The following is a 10,654-nucleotide window of genomic DNA, read 5'->3' as shown; positions in this document are numbered from 1 at the left end:
GGCGCAGAGTGGCTGCAGTTCAAGAGTTCTCCGCGAGGTGTCAGCGTTTGACAAGATGACAAACAGGTGTCGTCCTTCGTAGATGAAATCTTTATTAAGGAATCCATTTTTTTTGGTCTGGTTTTCATAAGAAGTCAGTAGAAAAAGTGAACTATTACGTTGGCATGTCAAAGACATAAGACTTCATCTACTGGCTAGTGGCAAGTTCCCGCCCGCGGCGAGGCGAGGGGCAGGAGGGAGGGAGGGAGGGGCCCATGAGACAAACTATTGTTTTTGCTGCTCCGTACAAGAATAGAAAACCTTTTAAGACGCCAAGAGTGAGTTCTTTGTTCAAAGGTGTGCTCTCGTAAAATAGTTTTGATAACTGCACAGTTTCTCCCGGACAAGACCGCTTGGGTGAGGTGAGGCGAGGGGAGGGGGGGGGGGGGGGGGCGAGGCGAGGCGTGGCGGAATCAGGCGCCGCTTTTTTGGATGGAGTGGCGGCAGGAAGACGGAACGGACAGGGGCCAGTCGGGCACAACACCTTAGCCATGTCGCAAATTCTACTCCAACAAAAACACAGACAACTTTTTGGCATATTTGAACGCACCCCGCCAACCGAGACCAAGGCACCTTACCCGGTGACCGCTCGCCACTTCTAAGTCGCCACTCAGACAAACAACAAACTAGGTGAATTGTTTTCCTCGGCCAATGGCTTTGTTGCAACTACGGGCGACTCGACTCCCCACCGGACCGGACCGGACCCTCGCATCGAGCGCTCCTCTATTTGATCCGACGGGCCAATACTGCTGAGTTGCTCTACTTTGCTCTGCAATACTTTCTTCTTCGGCAAATACTTGCTGACTTGTTTTGGCAAAAAAAAAAAAAAAAAAAGTTGCTGCTGCTGCTTCTGTAGCAACCGCACCAAGTTTAAGGCCCACAAAGAAAGAAAAAGTAATCTCGTAAGCACCGGAGGTCTCAGGACAAACAAATTATCAACTGGCCGGCCACGACGGGAGGGGGCGGGCGGGCTTTCGGGGCTACTTGTTGCCTGGCAAGGTCCGGAGAGGAGAGGCCGACGGCTCGCTTTTCATCCAGGACGGGGAAGAGGAGGAGGGCGGGCCGGCGGGCGTCAAGGCGGAGGCGGTCGTCACGCTAAGGCGGATGAGCCTGATGAGCGTTTTGAGTCGCTCCAGCGCCGCCAGCGTGTCTCGCTGCCGCGCCGCCAGACCATCTCGTCGATCCAGGCAGCGCTGGGGAGAGAGAGAGAGAGAGAGAGGAGAGAGCACGTTAGCACCTTGGGGCAGCTGGGTGATCTTAATATTGTCTGATACATGCAAACAAGAGGGCAGTTGCTTGGTTGGTGACTTACTCGGAGCGTCTTGCTGAGCTGCCGGTCTTCCTCCTCCAGGTGAGCGCAGTCTTTCTTCAGCTCCACGTTTCGCCGAAGCAGACGCCGCTTTTCCTCCAGACGCACTGCGGCGAGATGAGGACGCACAATATTTGTCCGGCCGGCTATGGCCGACAAAAGCAAACTTGTGACTGGGTACCGGTTCCCGATGCGCTTTGTTTTGGACCCACCTGTCTTGTGCGTGACGTACGACTGCACAAAGTTGCGTGGCCAGGACATGTTTTCCTTGTTCAGGACCTGCGCGAGAGGGGCGTCAGATAGAGGCCTGGCCTGGCATAGAGGCCAGGCCAGGCATAGAGGCCAGGCATAGAGGCCAGGCATAGAGGCCAGGCATAGAGGCCAGGCATAGAGGCCAGGCCAGGCCAGGCATAGAGGCCAGGCATAGAGGCCAGGCCAGGCCAGGCGACCTTCCTGGGCGCCGTTCCCAGCTCACCTTCTTGTGGCACTTGGGGCAGTACCAGGGTCCGCGGGGCGGGCTCTCCAGCGGTAGCGGCGGCCAGAGGCAGTCCGGGTGGAAGGCTCGCGGACAGCCGCGGCACGGCCGCAGCTCGCCATCCCGCCGGCACACAGCGCAGCGCTGGTCCCGCTCCGCCTCATCCTGCGCCCAGCCCAGCGCACACGGCGTCAGATGGGCCGCTAAAGCGCACGCGCTGTCGGATGGGCCGCTAAAGCGCACGCGCCAAGTGGGCCCGCCACTTTGGCACTCGGCTAGCAAAAGGATTCTGCTCAAGACGCGTTCTTTTCTTCAACAATTGAAAGGGGCCGAGAGTGGCGGGTGGGCGGTGTGAGCGAGCGAGCGAGAGAGAAGCGGGGTCAAGTCAGCTGACCTACCTTCCAGCAGAAATCCTCAGAGTCTAGCATGTGGATGGAAGGAAGGAAGGAAGCAGAGCACACGTTAGGCCCAGCACGCAAGCGCAAGGCTAGGCAGGCAGGCAGGCAACAGTGTTAGCATTAGCGTTAGCTGCATAAAGCTCATGAGACAGACGCACACTGACAGACGACGACATCATCATTTAGTGCTGAAGAGCAGCAAACGTCGCCGCAATCAAATGCAACAAGAGCGCTACGGCATCTCTCGGCGCTTTCCTTGGAAAAGCGCCACAGCAAAGATTCATTTCGTGGGTGGCCCTTTTTTCCATTGCCACTTGAAATGGTTCTGTGCATATTGTGTTACCTGGTGGCGAGAGGAAGAGCGAGCCAGTCAGGTAATGCCACGCCGGCCGCTTGCGCTGCGGACACACAAAAGCCACGGACGGCGCGGTCCCGTCTGATCACCGTGACGTCATGGCCGGTCGGCCGGCGAGAGAATGCCGAGGCAAAAGGTACCTCTGGTTCAAAGAGGCCGCTGTAGGCGGGGTTCGCTGTGCTGCGCCTTTTCCTCTCCTGCCTCTTCAGCTGGAGTTCTACAAAAAGAAAGGCAGACGCTGAGACGCACAGGAGGGCAGATGCAGGAGGAGGGAGGCTCTTCACCTTCCAGGTGCTCGTTGGTGACCAGCCCGAGTGCGACCATAAAGGACATTTTCTGCAGGAGATAAAAGCGAGAGAGAGCGCGCGCGTGAGATGGTGGCTTCCTGACAAGCCAGAAAGTGGCAGCCCTGGTTCCCGCCCTGGCCCCACCTCCTTGGTGAGGTCCTCCTCCATCTTGCCGGTAGGAGCGGGCGATGGCAGGGGGAGCGACACCTCCTCGCCGCCGCCGGGTGCCTGAGGCTGGATGATGATGACCTGAGAACACACGCAAGCGAGCAATATTATGCTAATAATGTGCCAGGACATCAGCAACACAAATGTGCCTTGTTAGCATAAGACAACAAAATGGCTGAGAGTTTGTTCCAGTCAATGCTAAAAGGAGCGCGAGACCAACGCGTCTGACCTTGACGGCCTCGCTGACGGCAGCCACCCCGTTGGCGTCGGCCGAGATGATGGCGTAGGCCACGCCGGCGCCGTGGTGGGCGGGGCCGCCAGAGTCCAGGGCCGGGCCGTCGTAAGGCTGCCGACGGGGGCCCGGATGGGCCGGGGAGGCGTTCCGGCACGGACTGTGAGGAAGGCTGTCGGGGATCGGCGTCTTTGGTCTGACCTGAACGCCACACAACGAGGCACGGATCCCAAACCGGACGGCTCGGAGCGCGCGGCTTAGCTAGCGTAGCGAGCAAGCGAGTACCTGAGGTAGTACCCGACCGGCCGCCCGCTGCGGCGAGCTGACTTGAGGCACCGTGATGGGAACCGAGCTGAGCGAGCCGGACATCTGCAAGTTGAAAAATCAGCAGCGGCATCGTGTTGTCATCGCATCCAGTCCAGTGAACGGTTGCGCGAGTTTCGAAGAAGCTGCTTTTGCTTTGCTAGCCGAACAAACGAGCTAACTTCGGCAAATCTGCCGGCCCCCCTCCCCCTCTTCTTCTTCTGTGGTTCTGCCGTGTTGTGAGGGGGGGGGGGGACAGAAAGGGGGGCTAGGCCAGTTCTCATGGCAACCACAGAAAGGGGTATTTTTGTAGCACCAGAGCTCCCCCCCCCCCCTTTAATCGCGCTTCTTTTCTCCCGGGCCGAGCCGAACGGGGCGTTGACAAAGGGAGGCCTCCCAAAACAAAAAGCCAAAAGGTGCCCTCCACTGACTTTGTGCTCGTGCTGACAGAGGCTGCTCTCCTGCAGAGGTCGCTGCACACGTGAGGTGGGGGGGTCACGGCGGCAGCAGTGCACGAGAAGGTGAAAAGACGACTAATGGCAGCTGTTTTTTTGTTCCTTCTCTCTGCTGCTGCGCTGACCCCCCGACCAGCGGGGCTGAGCAGTTTCCATGGCAACAGCGCTCCTCAGCACTCATTCAATCATTCTCTCATGCATTCCCTCAATCAATCTTGCGCTCGCTCCTCCAGGAAAAACTTCCAGGCGAGGACGAGAAAGCAAGCGTGTGGCTTCACATCTTGTTCCAAATAACGAAAGGCGCTTTTTGACTTACACACGCTAGCTGTTGTCACGTAAGCAGTTACCCCCAACCCCCCGCTACTTTGTCTATTAGCTAAGCCAGGGTAACAAATACGTGGCCTGTTGTGCTTTGTTCATGTCGCCAGTAGTTGCGGCCAACGCGAGTAAGGCGCGGCGATGGCGAGGTTACCTGCGTGGGAGGAAGCTCCGGGGCCTTCCTGGCTCCCGACGGGTGAGCTCCCAGCGGCTGCGGCTCCAAGCCGGGGGGCGCCTTCTGCCCCTTGAGGTGCGTCGACGTCGTCACCGCGGCGACGGGAGCCTTGGAGATGGCCTGGCCAGCGGGCTTGATGAGGGATGGCGGCTTGCCGGCGCCCACCGGGCAACTCCGCACCGCCAGTTTCTGCGCACATGCAACGCAGTTCAAGTGGCACTGAAAGTGGGGAGGAGGTGCTGTGTGTCCAGGCCACACTAATCCACGGACCCCCATTTGTCTTTGGGTGCAAGGCATCCCACAACAATACAGACAAAAGGTACACACGCCAGCCAGACAACATTGCACGCACGCACGCACGCACGCACGCAGGTGGACCAGAGGAAAGATGGCCCCGCCTACCTGTCCATTGGGAACTTCATTCAGGCCTTTGCACAGCGTCGGACCCTGCAACACAAGGGCAGAAGAATGTTAGTGGCAGAATGTTAGCATCAGAACGCTAGCGTGCCTGCTCGACGGCCACCCGACTCCCAATTTTGGCCGGCCGGCCAAGAAGCGACGACTCAAATGTTGGGGATTCCGCCTTCATAGCAAAGTCAATTGTTCGGTCCGACCTGTTTTCGGACGTACGTACGTACGGCAGAGTGCTTCCGAAAACCCGCATGTGGCCCCGCTGCCATTTTCCTGACAAGAAAGGTTCAATCCGATACTTATCATTGGACTTTTTTGGAAATAATAACATTTCCATTATTTTAATGGCCATTGGAATTCCGCTTCAAGATTCCAAAACTCGGAAAAGTCAGCTACTGCCAAGCTAGTGCGAAGGATGCATGAGGGATGCTGCCTTCTCATACTCGTTCAAATCTGTTCCATAGAGACGACATTTGTCACAAAAGAAGGGCAAACAAAAGAAGGGCAAAGAGTCGCGCAATCATGTCCAACACGTATCGCCGCAAAACCGTGCGTGCCTGCCTGCACGCAGTGATGCTCGACTTTGACAGTAAGTGTGCAAAGCAAAAGTGACGTTGTGTTTGCTAAAGCGCAAGATGTGTTGTAGAAGCAAAGAAAAAGGGAAAAAACAGCAAGGCAACATGTCTGCGCAGTGCTGAGTGGCCTTTCTGTGCTTTCCACCCCTCCCCCTCACCCAAAACAGCATCAAAGCAATCAAAATGGTAATGTCGGCCATGAATGAGGCCCATCCCCCCTCCCTCCAACCTCCTCCTCAGCCAAACTCCTCAGCAGACTTTTTGCTCTCCATGTTTGGGGGAGGGGGGGGGGGGGGGGAAGTACCCCTTCTGTCGCAAAATGGACGCTTCCACTATGAAAGTGAGGCCAGAGAGCGGAGGGGAGGGGAGGCAGAGGGGAAAGAAAGCAGATCCCCTCCTTACAGTGGAATCACAACTTGAGCAAGTGCTTGGAGAAACAACATTCCACAGCAAAAGTGGATCGATTCAATCAGGCAGCTCGAGTCAAACAATATCGACCGTCTCTTTGAAAAGTCCTGCTCCACACAAAGACAGAAAACACACAAACTTGTGTGGAGGGAGGGGCGGAGAAGGCGCGGAGCTGGCCGCGGTGCTGAAGCCCACGGCTGCTGAAGCCCACGGCCGCGGTGCTGAAGCCCACGGCCGCCATCCTCTCTCTCCCTCGCCCCGCCAGACAGCAAACAGCCGCTCGCTCGCCCGCCGAACGAGGAGGCCTCGGAGCTGCCATCGGGAGTGAAAAGAAGCAAGCAAGTGAAGGCGTCGTCGTGGGCCAATCACAAGGCGGCGCTGGCGTCACGTGACACAAAAGCGATCATACCGGCGGACTAAGTGCTAACTCGCAACAAAATGGGGGAGGAAAAAGAGGTCAAAAGACAAAGTGGCCGAGCCGCCGTTCACGTCAACTTTGCTCCGGGTTGTGTTTGGAGTTAGCCGAGCTACGTGGCTCGCCGCTCGGACACGTTCAAAATGGACGCTAATAATTGTCACCCAAGTTTGAGAGCACAAGCCACACAAAACAACAACGGCAGCTGACACGAAAAGCACACCAAACTTGACGTGACGACGTGCGAACGTCATCAACCCTTTAGCAGTCAGGCTAAGCGGCGGGAGCTCAGAAGATTTGCGAGGAAATAAAGTTTGGCACGCACGCAAACGACGTCTCGCCTCATCTCATCTCATCGTCGGCCCGTTAGGTGTTTTTGGTTTTGTTTTGGAGTGGGCTTGGGGCGGCGTGTTCAGCTCCGGGCTGTGCTTTTGCACGTTCACACAAGTAGTTGCGTGAAAAGTGTCTCAAGTGAGGAACAAAGCGACCGGCCATGGATGTTTCTTGTCCCTCATAAATATTCATCTCGCGTCCGAGCCCAACGCCGCATTAGCTAAGCTTCTTTCTCGTCCGTCAGTCACCAACAAACGCCGCCGCTGCCATGCGAGCGAGCGAGCGAAACGAGGCCGAACGGTACCAAGTGCTGGCCGAAGTGAGCGAGCGAGCGAGCGAACGAACGAACGAACGGGCCCACAGTGGTGGACGACATTTGCCTTTCACCTCTTTCGCGTCCTCCACGAGAATGAAGAACAGCAACACGGCAGCTGCTGCTGCTGCTGCCGCCGCCGCCGCTGCTTACCTGATGACATTGGATTTCCACTTTGAGCGCCTCTTGCGGGCCTTGTACTTCCATGTTAGGTCCACAAAAGCACTTTGCTCCCACTTTCGTCGCCAACTTCGGGGCCAAATTGCCCTGTTTTCGAGCGACAACAAGCCAAAGCAGAACTAGACGGCTCGGGGAGCAAGTTGTCGCTTCTTTGGCAGCCCGGGACTCATCACCGACTTTCCGCCCGTCTCCAAAAGTGCTCGGAAGCCGCCGCAAAGCCGTCCAACGCCGTATGGCTGCTGTCCAGGGGATGGGCGAGTGACCCCGGCTCCGACCGGGGGACGGCCGCACCTTCTTCCCACTAATTTAAGTTGAAAAGCGGGAACTAGATTGTGTCCGAGTCCGCGGCTTGATTTCACTTTGCCTGCGGAAAAGTTGTGCTTCGGCTGTCAATGGTGACTTTCCAGTACCCGGATGGAGCACACGCCAGCGGCCCCGCCCCTACCCGCCTAATGCGCACGCGCATTCGGTCCAGGAGACACAAACGGCGGAGCACAAATCACAAACTACTAATCAAGTACACTCCCCCCAAATGAACATGAAAATATTCAAACTAAACTTTTCAAGTACACGGACGCACGAAAGTTGCTGTTTACTAATCTAATAATTGTGTGCAGTCTCCCCCCCCCCTTGCTTAAAATAATATTGAACTTGATAAGAATTACGTTAAATGATATGACTGTCTTCTATTAGAAATGTTTTGTTGGTGATGACGATAGTAGTATAGGGGGGGGGGCACTTGCTGTCTAATTTCCCACCATCTGATCGGTGTCGCCACCAGCTGGACAGTCGGGAAAGAAATGTGCATCGCCTCAGCTGTTTCCGCTGACGAGCTCCTCTGCAGAGTGGAAGGTGTTTCCACGTAATTTCTCCTTCACAATGGCTAAATAATAGAATAGACTACACGCCGTCGCCAAGTGTTGTCTTTAGTGTTGTCTTCTTGTCTGCGGGAAAACTCCGATTCCCAGAATGCCGAGGAGCGCGCATGCGCACAAAAGCGCCCGAGCGGCAAACTCCTGCGGTGCGGATGCGTCGCTACGTGAAATGGCGGCTTAAGACCATTTTCTCTCGTTAAAGTCTCTGCCGTGTTAATTGTGATGCCACTTAGCGTCACGCGTGGAGTGTAAAAGCTCAGCCGGACCTATTCTCGTCCTTCTCGTCCACGCTTTGGACTCGTGCCGACACGCAAGGTACGAACTCGCAAATCGCCCCCCCACCCCCCCTGCCTGGAGACGTTAGCCGTATGACGCTAACGCTAGCTCCCGAGCGGGCTTGATTGAAGAGGACGTTCGCCGCCTAAACGGCTTTACGTGACCACGCCGCCGCCTTACTTACAAAATCAACTTTTTACGGACTCAAGTCGACCTCACTTGTCACGACCACACGCACACTCGACTTGCTTCTCTCCATTGATTTTATTGGTAAGAATACAGGCGTGGATACAAAAGCAAAGGAACAATAAAACAAAAAGAGAATGAATGCATTTGCTTACATTGGTTGAGGCGCGGCGGCGTGCAGGGTGCAGAGTGGACAACGAGGGAGGAATGACCTCGTGACCCGTTTGCCGCGGCCGGCGCAAGCGCACTGTCCCTTTTCAAGTCGACTAACGAGCTGAGTGTGTGTGCGCCAGCACAGGTGCGATGGCGAAGCGGATCGCAGACAAAGAGCTCACGGATCGGAACTGGGACCAGGAGGACGAGGGCGAGGAGGTGATGTCTCGTTTCCACAACAAGGCTTTGCTTTGCTTAGGCTTCAGTGTGCGACGGGGGGTTTTATCCGTTTGTGCCTCTAGGCCGGAACCTTCTCGGTGGCCACCGAAGATGTGATGAAAAACCGCGCCATCAAAAAGGCCAAGCGGCGGAATGTTGGTGCAGAGGTAAAACGGATGACATCATCATCATCATCATGTCGTGGACATCTCACTGTGTTTCAGGGTGAGGCCGCAGGGGCCTTCAAAGGGTTCAAAGGTTTCGCCTTAAGCGCTTCCTCCACGCCGGCGCCCTTCTCCACCCTCGGCAACGGCGGAGCCTTCAAAGGCCCGAGCGCTCTGACTAACGGGAGCGGCGGCCTCGCGCTGTCCATCACCGCGTCGCCGTCTACGACCGGTGAGTCGTCGGCTATTGGCGCGCCGCGTTTGAATTGGCGACTCGCTGGAGACGCTTCGCCGTCTTTTCTCGGTCCAGGGCCGACGCTGAACGGCAAGCCGGCCAACGGCGGCAAGGAGTACGGTCGCCAGCTGACGGCTCTCAACTGCTCCGTCCGCGACTGGATCAGCAAGCACGTGGACGACAACCCGCTGTGCGACCTGCAGCCCATCTTTCGCGACTACGAGCGCCACCTGGTTACCATCGAGCGGCAGTATGGGACTGCTGCTGCTGCGGCGGCGGAAGACAAGAAAGCCTCGCTTGTAGCTTCCTCCCTGTCGGCTGCCTTTTCTTTCAAGGGCAAGGCAGACGAATCGCCCGCCGCAACCTTCAACTTTGGCCAGGAGAAGGACAGTTCCGTCCCGAAGAACGCCGCCACACCTGCGTTTTCCTTGTTCGGAAGCGCTGCGCAATCCTTTGCCAAGACGGAGCACATAGCGCCCTCAGGTACGAAAACGGCCAAGTCGGCAAACGACTTTTGATGCCTCGCATTCGCCGAGATGGAAAAGCTCGGACTTTGTTCCGATGTTTGCTTTGTTGCGCAGAGGAGAATACGGGCCACGATGACGCCTACGAGCCGCCCAAGCCCGAGGTCAGAGAGATCAAAGAGGATGACGCCTTCTACTCCAAAAAGTAGGTTCGCCGCGCCGCGCCCACCGAGGCTAAGCTAACGCGGTGGCGGCTGTGCGCTTGGCAGGTGCAAGCTCTTCTACAGGAAGGACAATGAGTACAAGGAGAAGGGCGTAGGCACGCTGCACCTCAAACGCACGCCGGGCGGCAAAACGCAGATGATCATCAGGGCCGACACCAACCTGGGTAGGTTGGGCGGACCGGCTAACGAGCTGGAGGAGTCCGGGTTGGAGTCCGGGCGGGGCGGGGCGGGAGAGCAGGCTAACGCTAACGCCGCCGTGTCCCGCAGGAAACGTCCTCCTCAACATCCTGCTGTCGGCCGACATCAAATGCTCGCACGCGGCCGCCAACAACGTGATGGTGGCGTGCGTGCCCAACCCGCCCGTGGACGACAAGAACCCGAGCGCCCCAGCGCTGCTCCTCGTCCGCGTCAAGACCGCTGACGACGCCAAACAGCTGTGCACAATTCTGGAGCAGAGCAAAGGCTGAAGGCGCACCACCAAACGCACCTTTTGGGTTCCGGGCGCCGACATTCCCTTCCTCCGGCTTTTAGGCCACCTTTGGCTTTGATCCCTCATTTCCCCACGGAGGGATTTTTCTTTTTCCAATTTTTTTTTTTCTTTTCTCCAACCCGGACTTCTCACAGATGGACGGACTTTTGCTGTCGTTCTTTCCAAGTGTCCTTGGCAGTCCCCGCGGACGCCTGCTGGGAATAAAATGGAAACCAAAAG

The 10,654-nt window shown here is 56.9% G+C and overlaps 2 protein-coding genes across 7 annotated transcripts; one reads left to right on the top strand and one right to left on the bottom strand.

Moving 5' to 3' along the window:
- Positions 1–677: 677 nt before the first annotated feature.
- phf21b (PHD finger protein 21B) lies at positions 678–7,537 on the bottom strand. Of its 2 annotated transcripts, XM_037242888.1 has the most exons (14): positions 7,123–7,537; positions 4,917–4,961; positions 4,494–4,703; positions 3,549–3,632; positions 3,261–3,464; positions 3,008–3,112; positions 2,861–2,912; positions 2,717–2,793; positions 2,565–2,619; positions 2,222–2,244; positions 1,824–1,988; positions 1,561–1,627; positions 1,352–1,455; positions 678–1,232 (listed from the first exon to the last, which is right to left on the bottom strand). In XM_037242888.1, the coding sequence occupies exons 1-14, from the start codon at positions 7,174–7,176 to the stop codon at positions 1,020–1,022; spliced, it is 1,458 nt and encodes a 485-aa protein (XP_037098783.1). In that variant the 5' UTR covers positions 7,177–7,537; the 3' UTR covers positions 678–1,019. The 2 variants fall into 2 exon arrangements, with proteins under 2 accessions (XP_037098783.1, XP_037098784.1); XM_037242889.1 differs by lacking the exons at positions 2,222–2,244; positions 2,565–2,619.
- A 589-nt stretch (positions 7,538–8,126) lies between these two features.
- Positions 8,127–10,648, top strand: nup50 (nucleoporin 50). 5 transcript variants are annotated; one of them, XM_037242894.1, is made up of 8 exons: positions 8,127–8,339; positions 8,780–8,858; positions 8,942–9,025; positions 9,083–9,254; positions 9,333–9,740; positions 9,839–9,926; positions 9,991–10,123; positions 10,163–10,648. In XM_037242894.1, exons 2-8 carry the CDS (start codon positions 8,790–8,792, stop codon positions 10,364–10,366), a joined length of 1,158 nt encoding a protein of 385 aa, XP_037098789.1. In that variant the 5' UTR covers positions 8,127–8,339; positions 8,780–8,789; the 3' UTR covers positions 10,367–10,648. The 5 variants fall into 5 exon arrangements, with proteins under 5 accessions (XP_037098789.1, XP_037098787.1, XP_037098788.1 ...); XM_037242892.1 differs by having other exon boundaries at positions 8,127–8,570; positions 8,785–8,858; XM_037242893.1 differs by having other exon boundaries at positions 8,127–8,570.
- The last annotated feature ends 6 nt before the right edge of the window (positions 10,649–10,654 follow it).

This window comes from Syngnathus acus, chromosome 23, assembly GCF_901709675.1.
Source record: "Syngnathus acus chromosome 23, fSynAcu1.2, whole genome shotgun sequence".
Lineage (NCBI taxonomy): Eukaryota > Metazoa > Chordata > Actinopteri > Syngnathiformes > Syngnathidae > Syngnathus > Syngnathus acus.
Note: the sequence above shows the minus strand (reverse complement) of the source record. Positions and strands in the feature narration are given on the sequence as shown.